Source organism: Ammodytes marinus (genome assembly GCF_949987685.1).
Source record: "Ammodytes marinus genome assembly, chromosome: 5".
Classification (NCBI taxonomy): Eukaryota; Metazoa; Chordata; class Actinopteri; order Uranoscopiformes; family Ammodytidae; genus Ammodytes; species Ammodytes marinus.
Window position 1 is genome coordinate 9,018,498 of NC_137234.1, and position 17,846 is coordinate 9,036,343.

Sequence of the window (17,846 nt, forward strand, 5' to 3'; positions counted from 1 at the left end):
ACACAACAATATTTACTAAGTATTACAAATAGCAACATCACCGTAGTTTAGGTGTTGCCAAATGTTTGTTTAACAAAAGGTCAAACTTCAATGTGTGAGTGTAACCTCGCTGACAAATATGTGGTTTTGACTTTTACCCTAGTTTCTACTGCAGACCCTTCTCACGCACATCTGCAGAGAAGGCTTGACCTGGGTCTGGGGATAGGGGCTGAAACACACAGCATCCCTAATGAAATCTGGAAGTCCCATATAGATACATTATGGTTGCGTTCCGAATCGCATACTCTTTCTTTTTTCTATTCTACATCCGATGATAAAAAGAATCTAGTTGGGATGCAGTAGGCATACTATTGGGACATACTTTTCTCTCTTATTTCATCATAACATTGCACCTTGATCTTGCCTCTTGCTTTTATATCCGTCGCATCCCTGTTTGTTTTCATATGGAGGCTTCGTCGATGTTACGTCACTTCACGTGCGCACTGGATTGTGGGTCAGAATCGCCCAAATAGGATGCACTTTTCAACACTAACAATCTTGGCCGCATGAAGTAGGACATCCGGGTACTTCTAACCATCCTAAATCTGGCCACAAGAATCGGGACATCCTAAATCTTTTTTCTACATACTATATAGTAGAAAGTATGCGATTCGGAACGCAACCTATATATGGCAGACGTCCCTTTGGACACTTGTGCAACATCTAACTTAAGAATGACTTAAACACCCTTCGGTGCATACTTTTTCTGTGAGTGGCTGAGAGATGAGCTAGACATAACAGACATTCTGGATAAAAAGTCAGACAATAACTTTTGTCGTTAACCAACTAAAACACAAATGTTCTTCACCTTTGAACGTAGTGCGCTGTGGACATGTAATGAGTGCAACAATATATTCAAAAAACAAAACATTTCACATTGTGGTTGAAAATGCAACATTAACTGAAGGTTACATGGGCGACAGTGGCGAAGTGGGTAGGAAGATTGCCTCTGGAGTGCAGGGTCGGAGGTTCGATTCCCCGCCTACCCGCCACATGTCGAAGTGTCCCTGGGCAAGACACTGAACCCCAAATTGCTCCCAATGGTTCAGAGAGCGCCTTGCATGGCAGCTACTGCCATCGGTGTATGAGTGTGTGTATGAATGGGTGAATGTGGTAAGATATGTAAAGCGCTTTGGGGCTGAGAAAATCGGCTAGAAAAGCGCTATATAAGTCAAGTCCATTTACCATTGTTCCAAAACATATCATTTAATAAGTTTATTTTTATAATCATGATTCCCATGTTTCCAGTAGCGTACAGTGGGGTTTCAGTCAGGGCCTTCAGTAGCGAACTCTGACCAAAAACACTGAGAAACGCACACGTCAGGTGCCGATACAGCCAACACAGCCACATCCAAAATATAGGCCAAAATCACAGTGTACACTAATGCATAACATGAAGCGCTTGACAGTTGATCTTCAACAACCACAGAGCAGCGCACTGCGCACACCACTGTTGTTTATCCTACACCAGATAGACTACTGCACCATCACCATCAGATATTTCATGTCACTCGAAACTGTTTGCAAACGCATAACACGATACAAAACAAGCATCCAGTTATTGCAATAGGGTTCACCGGATGCTTGCGCAACTTCAACGGATTCAATTTAGTATAGCGACAATATTACCAGTGCACCGCATTCGCTCCAATAACAAAAATGAAACATGCAAGAAGGGTCTTTTCTGCCAAATATTTTACAACAGCCAATCCAACCAGCATATTAAGAAGAAGTGTAGTTGAGAGTTGGTTCCCATATTATGCTTAGAAAGCGGCATCAACGATGAAAAACCGCATTACCTACAGCCCAAGTCCCAGCAATATAGGCTACAACGACCATAACAAACAAACAAACAAAATGGTTTTAAAACCCCATTTAAAAAAAACTTTATCTCTTCACAGATAGACACAGCCAAAAGTAACACTCACCCATCACTTGTAGAGGAAATCCATCCTCGGATCCTATAAGCCATTAAGGCTGTGAAAATCTGTGATGTGCCATGTTCCTTCACAGGTTTAAAAAGCAGACACGGCCAGCAACATACCGGTAACTTGTTCCGCTAGGTGCTAGCTGTTAGCCAGTCATAGCGTCGTAGTTACAGACGGTGAAGTGCCGCAAAAAAACGTTGTCAGCCCATCCATCTTATGTGTAGCTTATTCCTGTCGAAACTATATCGAAACTATGTTAAACGATCACCTTTAAATAGCCACGCTAGATCGGCAACGGGATGAGTAGGTTGTGTGAAAGCGATGGCCATAGTAGTTCACTCACAACACAATGCTAATAGCCCGCCGAAGTTTCAAACTTCGCTGATGACATCACGGGGGACTAGCGGCTGAGATATTGCTGGGCCTTGGGGCGGGCTGTCACTACACATCAAAATCTGATTGGCTGATGAGACACGTCAGTCAGTGTTATTATCCAATAGGAGACGGCAGCTTCAATGAAAGGCTATCAATATTTCTAGTGACGGTCCCGCTGCTCCACATGGCTGTGATGCGTTTAGATGAGATATGCCTGGGAAATCCAGCTCAGCCTCACAAAAAATAACTATATTCCAAAAAAAATTTAATTAGGGCCCGAGCACTGACCGGTGCGAAGCCCTATTGAAACCGCCAGGATTATTAATCTTCTTCTTTATTATTTTTAGTCATTTTTGGCACTTTTCACCCCCTTCCCGTCATGCAAAACTTGAAAAACTTTGCGTACCCATCAGACCTGCAAAAAATTGCAATGTATCAGTGGTTCAGGATTTGATCTCAAAAACGGCGCCTGCTATGGCCACAAAGTTTTTCAGGAAATGCATAATCAAAAATTGGGCTAGAAGCCTGAAATTTTAGGACAACATGTAATGGCCCAAGGCGCACATGAATGCAATTTTATGTCCAGGGCCAAAATCAACAGGAAGTCGGCCATTTTGGATTCAGTGCCTAAAATCGCCATATTACAAATTTTCACATATCGACGAACTCGTCCCAGAGTTTTTACGCCAGGAACGTCGAACCACTTCTCAAATACTCAAGACGCTTGCCCGATGTAAATTGCGGAAACATTTCAAAATCACAATAGTACCAGGGAGCTATTGGGGGTCAAAGTTGACGTAAACATCATAAATAACGAACCTTATGAAACTTTAATTCATCATAACTCAGGCTGTGTCATACCTAGCTGCACCAAATGTAAACCCCAAATGTATCTTTGCAGGCCCCACAAAAAAGCCTCTTGAAGCCCCGCCCCAAAATCAACAGGAAGTCTTTTAATTTGAAATGTGTGAATTTCTGACTCGAAAATCATCACAATGTTCAAAAATTAATAACTCCTAGCAGGAAAATATTTAGCAAAACGAAAACTCTAGGGACACTCATCAGACATGGAAGATATACCAAAAAATATTTTGATTCCGAATAACTATGACGAGACGGAGGCCGATATTCTCTGCAGGATTGCAGAGTAAAGTGCACACATAACAAGTTTTTGTGCAAAAAAAAATATGATAGGGTATGTCCTCCGACATGGAAGATGATATACCCGAAAGCTCTTTTTTCTCTGTTTTAATCGGAACCACCGTCTTGCAGCACCGGCGCGTCATTCGCCAAAAAACATCAAAAACGAACCTCATGAACCCTTAAATTGATCATAGCTCAGGCTTTGTTACACCTAGATGCACAATATTTTATACAGCAATGTACAATCCCAGGACAAACAAAAAAGCCTCTTGAAGCCCCGCCCCAAAATTAACAGGAAGTCTTTTAATTTGAAATATTCACCAAAAAAACAGGAAGTTGGCCTAACTCCACCATACTCTCTCATCTTCTCAACTTCTCTCTACTTATTCACAGGGCAGCTCACTAGATGGCAGTATTACATTACATTAAGTAGGAAGAGAGTGCCACCTGCTGGACAATGTAAATACTGCATGTTGAATATTTACATACACATCCCACAAACTTGGATCAAATCAAACTAAAAGCAGCTCAGGGAGGTCTGGAGACAGCCACCATGATAACACTGGAAGCTGGTTCCATTAGCTGAAACGCCTTCGCCGTAGCTTGGCGTCTTCGCCACTAAACAGGAAGTCGCTGTAACTTCATTATACTCCGTCTGATCATCTCAAAATTGTATATGGTTAATGAGAACCAAGGCCTGAGTAAGCCCACACAATAATATTAAGAAAAAGTGAGAGCGCCACCTGCTGGGCAAAGTAAATATTGCATGTTGATTTACCTCCACGTCCTACACACTTGATCAAATCAACCTCAAAGCAGCTCATGGAGGTCCAGAGACAACGATAACACAAGAAGCTGGTTCTGTCGGCTCCGTGGCCTTCGTATTTTCTCAGCGTCGTCGTCAAGAAAAAGGAAGTCGCTGTAATTTCGCGCTGCACTGTCCCATGTGCTCCAAACTTCACCTGCCTGGTAAGAGCCCAGGCCTGAGGACTTCGTCGCATCCGTATCAAGCGCGTCGCAGCAACTTCCACACTTCCGGTGACAGGTATAACTGTGCAGCGTGCTCCGAAGAGGAAGAGACTGCGCCCCTGACGGCCCACCACTGGAATGTTTCCGAATACAGACATGCAGACGTGTTCCTGAATACTTTGAAATGAATCTTTGTTATTTTAACAGGTGACAGTGACAACAGCAAATGGCACATTTTAAGGATAAAATCAACAGCGTATAACCTTTCCCTCTATGCAGATGTCTGATCAGCAAAGAGGTGGTGCAAGGCTTCATGGAGAGATGTATGATCTCCGTAGGCACCAAGCCGCATCACGCCCGCAGCCTGGCCGAGGTGCTGGTGGAGGGGGACCACAGGGGACACTACAGCCATGGACTCAACAGGATGGGTCAGTGGGCCGCTGTGTAGGATTTACACTTTACTTTCATGCTTGTTAATTAGATGGTGAACATTAATACGAAAAACAATAATATTTTTTTCACAAATCCAATCATAATTGAATGTTGTCCTTTACAAATACAATCTTACTTTGGCAGTTATATTTCATTCATTATATCTACCCAAAATTTCAGAACTGCACTTTTGTGTTTTTATATGAAAGCAAATCTCTCCATTATTTTTTAACATTCAACTTGATCTTCTTGATTGCGATGTTTTCATGTCAGTATTTAATTATAGTTGTTGTCGTCTGTGCTTGCCGCCTCTATACTTTTTTCTACAGAAATTTATGTGAAGGACATCCAGTTGGGAATCTGTGCCAAGGACGGTGAGCCGGTGGTGGAGAAGGAGAGCGTGGCCACAGCGCTGGTGAACGGGAATAACCTCCTGGGTCCCGTGGTGGGGAACTTCTGCATGGAGCTGGCCATCAAGAAGGCCAAAGAAGCTGGCATTGGCTGGGTGGTGGCACACGGTCAGTCTTAAGTTTCGTGCAGCATGTCAAACAGTTGGTCTCGAGAAATTATGCTTCAGTCTTAAAAAAATTGAAAAAAACTTACTATATAAACGTGTATATATATATATATATATAGGGCTGGCAAATGATTAACATTTTTAATCAGATTAATCGCAGGATTCTGTGGATTAATCACGATTCATTTTACCATTCGAAATATGCCAGAAAAATTCGAATTTTTTCTGTATATTGTTGTATGAACGGAGAGATAAAGGACAGAAGGTGGATATGTACATTTAAAATTAGTATTTTTATTAATTGAAAATCCAAATGATGGTTTTAATACTGAAAATAAATTTAAATCAAACTAAAATATATACCTACCTACCACACCATAATTAAATGTGTCTGTCTCTTTACTATGTCTTTGGGCAAATATAGGCTATATAAAGGCATTCATTTGGTGAATCTATAGGTTGTGCATTCTTGAATACAACTCGATTACAGTCCGCAGTGTGTGTGTGTGTGTGTGTGTTTGTACGCACGAACGAACACGTCCTAGGGACTGTTCATTTGTGCCAGGAAGCCTGTGTTATGTTGATGTCTACTCACACACACCTCTGAAAACTGCAGACATTTGTGTCCTCGCGGGCTCTGAACAGAGCGGACAATGTTTCTCCTCCTTTTGCTCCCGACATCAACTGTCACCCGCGGCAGTTGATTTTATTTACTATCGACACAGACGTGACCGTTAGCAGATTAAAACACAGCATGAGCTAACGAGCTACTGATCCTGGGTCAGCCATAACGTTAGAGTGACTGTAGTACAGAGCCGGTGGGATGCACGGGGCAGATCATTCTGCACATGCGTTAATTGCGATAAAAAAAATTAACGCGTTAATTCCAGAAATTAATCACCCTGCGATAACGCGTTAATTTTGACAGCCCTTGTGTGTGTGTGTGTGTATATATATATATACAGTCAAGTGCGAAAGTTTGTGAACCCCTTGAACATTTTGGAATTTTATTTATTTTTACCATTATTAATTCATTTTTATCAATGCCAGTATTTTTTATATGAAATAACAGATGTTTGTTTATCAATTCAACATTTTTCTTTCCCAGAAATAAATTGTTAAAACAGATAAAACAAATTATTTGACAACTGTTGTATGATCAAAAGTTTGTGAACCCTGAGCTGCATTGCTTAAATGGAGCAGGTAAACACAATCAGATGGGCCAAATTGAGTCATGAAATGGACCAATGTAGTGAGAGATCTTTAGGGAAGAAATTGGGCGGCACTAGATACAACAGAGATAAAACCAGGTCAGTTTAGGCTCACCAAAGTGAACCCATACTGGTCAGACATGCTAAAAGGGAAACAAATCTCTGAGGATCTCAGGAATAGAGTTGTGATGCTGCACATTTGTCTGGGGACAGCTATAAATTATTTTAAAAAAAGTTTGAGCTCCATCGGTCCACCGTGAGGCAAATCATCTGCAAATGGAGAGCTTTAAGAGTGACTGAACATCTGCCTAGAAGTGGACTTCCTTCAAAAATATCCACAAGCGTCACAAGATAAGTGATTTTTCAGTTAAAAGCCAACCCAAACATTACATCTAGTGATTTGCAGACCTCTCTTGCAGCATCTGGGACAGATGTGCATGGTTCCACAATAAGAAGAAAACTCAGTCAAAATGGCTTTCATGGGAGGGTTGCTAAAGAAGCCTCTGCTCTCAAAAAAGAACAAAACTGCTTGTCACAACTTTGCCTGAGAGCACTTTGAGATACCTGAAGTCTTATTCTGTGGACAGATTAGTCCAAAATTGAACTGTTTGGTCATAACCAAAACTGCCATGTTTGGGAAAAAATGCAATTCTGCCTACCACCTAGAGAACCTTCTCCCAAGTGAATAATGGTGGTTTCAAATTGTCTGCAAATCTCCAGATGTAATGTTTGGGTTGGCTTTTACCTGAAAAATCACTTTTCTTGTGGCGTTTGAGGATATTTTTGAAGGAAGTCCACTTCTAGGCAGATGTTAAGTCACTCTTAAAGCTCTCCATTTGTAGATGATTTGCCTCACGGTGGACCGATTGAGCTCAAATTTTTTTTTTATGAATTTATAACTGTCCCCAGACAAATGTGCAACATCAAAACTCTATTCCTGAGATTTGTTTCCCTTTTAGCATGTCTGACCTGTATGGGTTCACTTTGGTGAGCCTAAACTGACCTGGTTTTATCTCTGTTTTATCTAGTGCCACCCAATTTCTTTCCTAAAGATCTCTCATTACATTGGTCTATTTCATCAACCAATTTGGCCCACCTGATTGTGTCAACCTGCTCGATTTAAGCAATGCAGCTCAGGGTTCACAAACTTTTGCACATACAACATTCGTCAAATAATTTGTTTTATCTGTTTTAACAATTGATTTCTGGAAAAGAAAAATGTTGAATTCATAAACAAACATCTGTTATTTCATATAAAAAATACTGGTATTGATAAAAATGAATTAATAATGGTAAAAATAAATAAAATTCCAAAATGTTCAAGGGGTTCACAAACTTTCGCACTTGACTGTATATATATATATATATATATATATATATATATATATATATATATATACAGTGTGTGTGTGTGTGTGTATATATATATATATACAGTATCTCACAAAAGTGAGTACACCCCTAACATTTCTTCAAATATTTCATTATATCTTTCCATGCGACAACACTGAATAAATGACACTTTGATACAATGTCAAGTAGTCAGTGTACAGCTTGTATAACAGTGTAAATTTACTGTCCCCTCAAAATAACTCGACACACAGCCATTAATGTCTAAACTGCTGGCAACAAAAGTGAGTACACCCCTAAGAAAAAATTTCCAAATTGGGCCCAAAGTGTCAATATTTTGTTTTGCCATCATTATTTTCTAGCACTGCCTTAACCCTCTTGGGCATGTAGTTCACTAGAGCTTCACAGGTTGCAACTGGAACCCTCTTCTACCCATTCATGACGACATCAAGGAGCTGGTGGATATTAGAGTCCTTGCGCTCCTCCATCTCCCGTTTTAGGATGCCCCAAAGATGCTCAATAGGGTTTAAGACTGGAGACATGCTTGGCCAGTCCATAACCTTTACCCTCAGCTTCTTTAGCAAGCCAGTGGTCGTTCGGAGGGGTGTTTGGGGTCGTTATCATGTTGCAGTACTGCCCTGCGGCCCAGTTTATGAAGGGAGGGGATCATGCTCTGCTTCAGTATGTCACAGTACATGTTAGAATTCAATGAACTGTAGATCCCCAGTGCTGGCAACACTCATGCAGCCCCAGACCATGACACTCCAACCACCATGCTTGACTCTAGGCAAGACACACTTGTCTTTGTACTCCTCACCTGGTTGCCGCTCCACACTCTTAACACCATCTGAACCAAATAAATGTATTTTGGTCTCATCAGACCACAGGACATGGTTGCAGTAATCCATGTCCGTAGTCTGTTTGTCTTCAGCAAACTTTTTGTGGGGTTTCTTGTGCATCATCTTTAGAATAGGCTTCCTTCTGGTATGACAGCCATGGTGACCAGTATGATGCAGAGTGCGGCGTATGGTATGAGCACTGACAGGTTGACCCCCCACCCCTTCAAGCCCTTCAGCAATGCTGGCAGCACTCATACGTCTATTTTCCAAAGCCAACCTCTGTGTACGACGCTGACCATGTGCACTCAAACTTCGTAAACTGGGCCGCAGGGTGGTATTGCAACATGATAACGACCCCAAACACACCTCCAAGACGACCAGTGGCTTGCTAAAAAAGCTGAGGGTAAAGGTTATGGCCTGGCCAAGCATGTCTCCAGACCTAAACCCTATTGAGCATCTTTGGGGCATCCTCAAACGGAAGGTGGAGGAGCGCAAGGTCTTTAATATCCACCAGCTCTGTGATGCTGTCATAAATGGATGGAAGAGGGTTCCAGTTGCAACCTGTGAAGCTCTAGTGAACTCCATGCCCAAGAGGGTTAAGGCAGTGCTGGAAAATAATGGTGGCCACACAAAATATTGACACTTTGGGCCCAATTTGTAAATTTTTTCTAAGGGGTGTACTCACTTTTGTTGCCAGCAGTTTAGACATTAATGGCTGTGGGTCGAGTTATTTTGAGGGGACAGTAAATTTACACTGTTATACAAGCTGTACACTGACTACTTTACATTGTATCAAAGTGTAATTTATTCAGTGTTGTCCCATGGAAAGATATAAAGAAAAATGTGAAGAAATGTGAGGGGTGTACTCACTTTTGTGAGATACTGTATATATCACACACACACACACACACACACACACACACACACACACACACATAAAGGGACTATGTTCTATTTTGAAAAGATAAGTCAAGTGATGGTTAATAAAAGTGTGGTAGAAGGAAAAACAAAAACAACTGACATCCAGTGCATTGGATTTCAATCATTAGTTTCATTTAAAAAAAAAAAGAAAATATTAAAAAAATAGATTTCCATTGTAATTCAAAATGTTGATTGTATGGCACATTTTAGGTTCCAACCATTACGGTATTGCTGGATACTACGCAATGCAAGCTCTGAAGGAAAACATGATTGTGAGTGAAGTTGTATCTGCATGTCAACTCATTTTGAAAGTTGTTGAACTATAATTGATAGAAAGATTTTTTTTACATTTTCAATGGTTCTTGTATGTCTAATAATAATAATCTGACCAACACAGGGCATGTCATTTACCAACACGTCCCCAGTGGTAGTTCCCACGCGTGGTAAAGAGGTACGATTCTGATTATTCTACAGCATAACATGCATGAGGCACTTGTCCTTCTCATTCTAATTCTGTGAACCTGATGTTTGCAGTGCACTTTGGGCACAAACCCCATCAGCGTGGCTGCTCCTGCTAAAGATGGAGACAGCTTCGTTCTGGACATGGCCACATCAGCAGCAGCACTGGGAAAGGTATGATAGGTATTGTATTGGCCATGTGTATAATGTGTTGGGTTGTATTACAAAGACAGAGTTTTCATTGACACAAATGTGTCTTTTTTTTTACCTGGCTAGATCACCATGGTATCTTCTGCTGCACAATTTACCTGCTCAAAGGAGGTTATGTTCAGAGTTAACAAAGCAGAAAATAGAAAATACTGTATGCAGTGCTTTCCACACAGTCTGCCTTGCTCTCCCTGAATATGTTTATGATGTTATCTGGCCATGTGCAGACACTGGCTGTTACAGAATCATTCTATAGTCACAGGTTGCAACAATAGTTCACTATAGGCTATAATTTAACAATGCAGAATGAGGGCGATATCTGGAGGGGAAATGCACTTGTCGAGCACTTTGTTACTGTGGTTTTGAAAACCAATCTACCTTAAAGCCACTACGAGTAACATTGCACGTTGGCGGCCACTTTGGACAAAAGCGGTAGTATTTTTACGACGCCAGCTGTCGTGAAGCTGTTTTCTAGCTCGTGCCGGGCGTGCGAGATTCAAATGATCAGGAAGCAATATGGTGCATGTCCGTGTGTTGAAAGTGTGAGGGCACTGGACTCTTTTCGGCTCTGTGAGAGTGGTTAGTGACACAGCATCAACTAATGCCAGTCAGTGCTACACACACCTGATTGCAATGAGTTGATGCAGTGTCACCTCTCACGGAGCTGAAAGATTCCGTGTCCTCACACAAAGCGAATGAACGAGAGACGGCAGTTAGTATGGATCACGATGAGGTAATGTGTTTATGTTGTTGTAAATAATGACTATTTCAGATGAATAATGGTCATCTGATGATGCTGGTGAGGCAAAGTAAACTTTGTTTTAGTAGGCTACCACTCATTCATTTAGGAGTAAACACTGCAGTCTAGTTTGCTCCAGAAAGGTTCGCTCCGGTGAAATTGTGTATACGTTGCTTGGCTCCCTTTTAGCTTTTCTTCATTGCATTTTCTTTTTTTTCTTTGATGGTTCAGCCCCGTTATCAGTCATTATGACGACAAACAACTGTCTAAAACAAAGCTCCCGCTCCCCTTCCCTCACCTGGAGGGATAGGCTTCTCAAATCGCGTTGCTGCACCACATTGAAATATGCGACCAATACGGATATGTGACCATAGAGCCTGCACGCGTGAACCGAAAATCGGACTGGGTGTGCGACCAGACCAAACGCAGTAATAAAAACTATATAAAAATGTCTTTCTTTGCACTGATGGTCTCGTTTGATGTTAAAGGTATAATTTATGATTATGAGAGGAAACATGAGGCTGTTTAAAAGATATTTAAATGTTACTCGGAGCTGCTTTAAGGTCTTCTTACTCTCTCACCGTGTCAATGCGTTATGTGTACACAGGTGGAGCTGTATGACCGGCGTGGAGACTCTATCCCAGAGGGCTGGGGCTGTGACGCCCAGGGCACGCTGACCACCGACCCTAAGAGAGTCCTGAGTGGAGGGGGGCTGTTGCCGATTGGCGGCAGTGAAGCCACAGGTCAGAAACCAGCTGATACATATTCGGTTACATTTGAGACGTTTTGTTGATTAGTTAGATAGCATGTCGAAATACTCCTATTACTCTACCTTCATATATTCATTCAGGGTCAGAATCAAGTAGGAATTGTAAAGTTTCTGCTCCGTCATTCTCTTATTTGCAGTATCTAGACCAAACATCTTTCAAAGAGAAAGATGTTTGTGCTCTTCCTGCCTCTGGGTTGTTGGGCTTGTTGATTGTATATACATATCACAAACGATTTGTGACATGTGATTCAGATTTTATTAATCACATACACAATACATTGCAGTGAAATGTTCACAGTCGGCTCCATGCTAAATATACGCATAACAAACATAACGAAACAGTAAATAGATTCAATATGTGTTGCATTACTTTTCTCTCTACATAAAAGCTGATGTTTGTGTTTGTCCGTGTTGTTGTCCTCAGGAGGGTACAAAGGCTACGGTCTGGGAATGATGGTGGAGGTGTTCTGTGGTATCCTGGCCGGTGCCCAGTACAGCAAACATATCCGCACGTGGAAAGAAACAGACCGTGTTGCCAACCTGGTACGTTTTTTTTTCTTCCTCTGGGCTTGTTTGTTGTCTTGAAGACGACAGGACAGGTGAACTGAGCCAAAGGTGAAACACTGTGTTTTTTGCGCTCATCTTTTAGACTACAGCTGCTGTGGATCGATGAGTCTGACGTAGGCCGTGACATGCCATGCTTTGTTTCCCTTAACTGTTTGTATGCGGTCAGTTCACAGTGTTGTCATCGCCCGTGTTGTGTTCTCAGGGTCACTGTTTCGTGGCGATCAACCCAGAGAACTTTGCTCCCGGATTCAGCGACAGGATGTCGGACCTGCTGTCCATCCAGAGAGAGATGGAGCCTGTGAGTAATTATACTAATAATGACTCTATCCAGGAGGACACAAGGGAAGGTCCATAGTAGAGTAGAGAAAACAAGGACAATTGGCCACATTCTGCACAGTGCAAATACCCAAGATCCTTTTGCCATAACTCAAATACAAAAACACATGACATGTGAATGAAAATTAACTCTTATCACATACAATCCACCTATCAAGTGATGATATACAGACCATTAAGACCAAATACCTAGATGATAGATATTTTTTTTTTTTTTTTTTTTGCAGGCTGTCGTCAATACTCCCGTTTTGGCTGCTGGAGATCCAGAGAGGATGAACATGAAGAGGTGTGAGGACATGGGTGGGATCCCCTACCACATCAATGTTGTCAACTACATGGTAATTAACTAGAAATAATTATCTTTTGTCTTTTTATGCTAAGCTAAGTGGCAGCTGGCGGTATCTTTGTGTTCACCAGACAGACATGAGCGAGTGCCATGCATCTTCACATCTCACTCTTAGCAATAATGTGATTAAGCTTGTTTCCTTAATTATCCCAACGTCTGCTTTAAGAAAACAAAAAACATCTGAGATGGAGCTTACTTGACGATTTTTATTTTTTTTGCATTTTACTCTGCAGAACGAATTTGCCAAGAAAATCGGTGTCCATCCACTGCTGCCATGTGACACGCTCATCTCCAACTAGTGGGCCCAGTCTCTCAACATCTGTTCATCTTGAAGTTAACATTTCGCAACTCAGGAAATCAACTCTTTTGTAGCATATTTTACACGTGTACAATCGCATTGTATTCATTTTAACGAAACTTTTCAAGTGTGTTAACTTTAAAAATTGTAAGACATTTATAATAAGAATTACATATTTTTTTCATATTAAAAGCAAAACGAAGGATATTTTACTTTTTTGAAGGGACTAATTCAAATACGTTTTACTTATACTTTTGGTGTCTTGAGATAGTGCATCCACATTTAAACTTGAAGTTGCTGTATCTCTTACAGAGAAATGTTGCCCAATCTTTGCTTAAAGCTTTATTATTTTTGTAGTTGGATGTGAATGAGATGACAAAATTCAAGTTGTGCTGCAGCTGTTATTATGCTTTTAACTTTAGTATTCATTAATTTGACAGTTGGGTCATTCTCCTGGTGAGCTATTGTGTTCCAATGCAGTAGTGCTTTGTAACTGTACTTTCGTCAACTGTGTGTAGAATAACCCATAAAAAATAATCCTTTTTTAAAGTGAAATTGAGAATGTTGTGCTATCCTTTTAGGATTATAAAACACCATTCTATGTGCCTTATCAATAAAAGCCATTTTCCTACCTAATAAATACATGTATGTATGTATATATATATATACTGTGTGTATATATACTGTATGTGTTGCTGTTTGTTCATGGTTATTTGGATCCACAGCTCTTCCTACAAAACAAGCTCCCCCTCAGGACCACCAGATGGTGCAAGCGTCAACATTTCTAAAAACTCCCAACGGTCACAGTTCATGTTCTAAAACGCAGGTCAATAAATACTTCCCTATTCTTTTAAATGGAAACCACAGACAATGGATCAAGAGCAGAAACATATAACTATGCACCAAATAAATGTATAAGTAAAACATTTAACTGTAACTTTAACAGTAATATGCTAGCCTTTAAACTGGTTACAATAGTTTAAAAGTAATCCTTGCGAAACATTATTCATAATGTATATCAATGTCATTATCAAAAATAATATCCTTCAAACACATTTATAAATAGGCTATGTTGTTGGTTTGTAGGCTTGTGGGAAAATAATTGTTTGTGACATATGTAACAGATCGGGTTCTGCGTTGTCTAGTGAGTGAGGCACACACTGGAGTCGAGTTAGGAGTGGGTTTATTCCTTATATGGGAGGAAAAAAAAACACGGGCGTCACACAGTCCACATAGAATCTCTCTCCACTCAGCTCCGAGCATCAGTGCTCACTCAACAAGCTTCATAAATTCTTTAAGTTATTATGAATAAATGTGGAAGAAATTAATTAAACAAAAACACAGTATATAAAATGTTGGAGCCAATATGCTACTTCTTTGTTTGTATTTGGTGATATGTAGTTTTGTGTGTGACCACTGGGTGGAGCTTTGGGCTCAACTGAAAGCATATAGGTAATCACCGGGCACGGCCAGGTGTGTGTATTTTGGGTAAAGCAAACCGTTTTGTACCGTGTCAGCGTGTCACTATATTTGTTTGCTCTGTAGGCTACCAATTGATGGTATTAATGAACTATACCTTACATGAATGGAATAGTTTCTACGGTGAGAATGCACTGGTTGAAATAAATGGGTCACAGCACTCAAACGAGAAGGAGGTATCAGACATTTATTGAAGGCACCACAGAGCACGCGTACGACTGAGTTCTCCCACACCGCACCAAACAAGGCTAATGTAGAGCCGGTTATTAGGCTTCACATAAAATATACACCAATACAGTAATACGTTTTTTTCCACAGTGCATCAATTGATGTTTTCTTCTCACACTCATCAACTCATTTTACGTTTTACACAATAAGAAAAGTCAAAAACACATAACAGGCATACCTTATTTGGGAGACAAAAAAACACGGGCGTCACACACAGTCCACATAGAATCTCTCTCCACTCTACAAAATAAAAGAAGCAAATGCTTGAATACACATTAAATCACACAGCTGCATTCACACAGACAAGCAGCGATCTGTTTTCCCCTGTTAAAACTCACGCGGCCGGGAAGCCGGGAAACCCCGTAGTAACTGCCGCTAGCTTAAACCTAGTTCATAAAACATTAAACACAGATAAAAGTCAGCTTTTACAACAGTTTGACCAGCCCAAAGTTATCTGTACAGCGTGAATTTCTCCTGCGTGTCTAAAAGCACGTCATAAAGCAGTGTGAATTACATTATAATCATTTAGGAGCGACAAATAAAAAATGTATAAAAAAATCATAGGGAGAGAGATATAAACATAACTTACCAGCTCCGAACATCAGTGCTCACTGAAGCCATGGACATATAAAGAAATGGACACCGTATTGAAACATGGCGCCCATTCATTCCTATGAAAGCTGCTCATAGGCGCAGAGAAGCAACAAGGAAGTATAATCCGGAAATTCCATACGGCCCAAAGCATGACGTAGCATCGACGTAGCTGCATTATGGACCTATCAAGAAAGAGGGCGGCAAGCGTAGCGGACTGGAGGCGGGAGTAGAATCATTCTCGTTCTGTAGCATCTAGCCTGGCGAAAACAAACTGAAAGCCGTTAAAAGCCGTTGGGCTAATAAAACGCTTGAGGTGGCGTTTTGAAATGAGAAAACTTCAGTTTTAATAGTATATGGTCTAAAGATAAGTATGAGCCTATGATTGATATCCAGAAAAATTTTGCAGAGACACAATCTTGTTCGCCGCTTGTACTGTGTGGACAGGGAAATCTGCCTACGGGCCGTATGAAAATAAGCTCCACCCCTCACCATGCAATACTAATGGGTTGGCCACATGTCCATGCTGGTTGCTCGGAGAAGGCACAGTCCTGGGGGCCTGACTGAAGCTGGACACACAGGTGCAACGCAAAAATTACTCCCCAGGGAAACAAAAGGGTATGGAAAATAACAGTATGGGACCTATCTATACAAGGAAACTATTGTGGAGAGTTCACAATGGAAAAAGGTTTGATAAAGACCAAAAATAAAGACCAAAAATAAAATAAAAATTTAATTTAATTTAGCTCGGCTACACATAGCCTAATTGTTCTCAAGTTGATTTATATTCTTAATCACTGACAAAAGCAGTTTAAACTTCAGAAAAAAGTTCAAAATCAAAATGGAAGTGGTGTTTAAATAACAAGCATTGGCATGTTAAAGTTGACCTCCCTGATCTGAGGAGTGTGCAAAGCTTGTATGTATGATTTCTCACCACTAGATGGAGACATAGTATTTGTGAACTGGCTCTACTCAATTATCAGGATTATTTAAAACATAGGTTTCATGTTTTCTGTGATGTTTTTATTGTTTGTTACGTAACTTTATGTAGGCAGTGTAGATATTAATTTTATATTAAGCTGATATGTGAGCAAAAGCTAACACACCAAAACTGAAATTTCAATTGTACAGATCATTTTCACACCTTTGAAGCAGCTCTGTGTATGTGTGCATGTGTTTGTGTAAGAAGTAAACAACTGCCTGTACAGAAATATATTGCATGGATCTGTTTCAGTGCCCCATGCATTTATATGTGGATATAGTTCATAATTATGTTAATGACACGCTCAAAGACATTTCAGTCAGATAGGACAAACTATATAAGCTATTTTCTGTAAAACTGCCTGTGTGCTTGAAAATATTAAAATAAGTCATTAGAAACGTCTGCCTCTGAACCAGCGCAGCACATTTATAATGAAAATGACAAGGGGGCGCCCTTAGCTCAGTTGGTAGGGCGTCCCCCCCATGGGCCTCGGCCAGCAGCGAACCCGGGTTCGATTCCGGTCCGCAGTCGTTCTCTGCATGTCACTCCCCTCTCTGCCCCATTTCAACTCTGTCTCTACACTATCAATAAAGCATAAAAATGCCAAAAAATATCTTAAAAGAAAAGAGAAAATGACTGATATGAAGGAAAGGCCTCTTCCCGAGCCACAAGGGAGCAGGGGGACTGGGCAGAGACAGATGCCCAGATCGGGACCTTAATCTCCCATTCCAAAAGTCCTGGCACTGGGCCCTGGACCCTGGATGTCTCGTTAACACTCGGCCGAACGCAAACAAAAGAACAGAAATCAACAAATCAATGGGCTTTCAACCCCAGCGGGGGAGGAGAAAGAAGGGTGGAGGGGGGGTGTAAAGTGAGTGCTGGGCTGGGCCAGGTCTGCAAGTGCGTATGAAGCCGACGCATGGGAGATTAGCTCTAGGCAAAGGCCGATTCAAACACTCGTTATAGGGGGCAGACTTGGAGGTGTGTGCGCATGGATGGGTATTGGGGGCCCTAATCTGTCCTGGCCTTGGCCCGGTGCCCTAGTGCGGATTATGTGGGGCCCCAAAGAGCCCTAAGAGCAGGGCCGCTGTTCAGGATTAAGTAGATTCTAACAGGTGTTT

General features: G+C 41.1%; 1 protein-coding gene across 1 annotated transcript; it reads left to right on the forward strand.

Annotated features, from left to right (window-relative positions):
* Positions 1 to 4,429: 4,429 nt before the first annotated feature.
* Positions 4,430 to 13,446, forward strand: LOC307251206 (putative oxidoreductase YjmC; the record flags this gene model as incomplete). Its single annotated transcript, XM_080028527.1, has 11 exons — positions 4,430 to 4,530; positions 4,734 to 4,882; positions 5,216 to 5,404; positions 9,935 to 9,996; positions 10,122 to 10,175; positions 10,259 to 10,357; positions 11,737 to 11,872; positions 12,323 to 12,441; positions 12,668 to 12,763; positions 13,029 to 13,139; positions 13,381 to 13,446. 11 exons carry the CDS (start codon positions 4,430 to 4,432, stop codon positions 13,444 to 13,446), a joined length of 1,182 nt encoding a protein of 393 aa, XP_079884653.1.
* Positions 13,447 to 17,846: the final 4,400 nt, after the last annotated feature.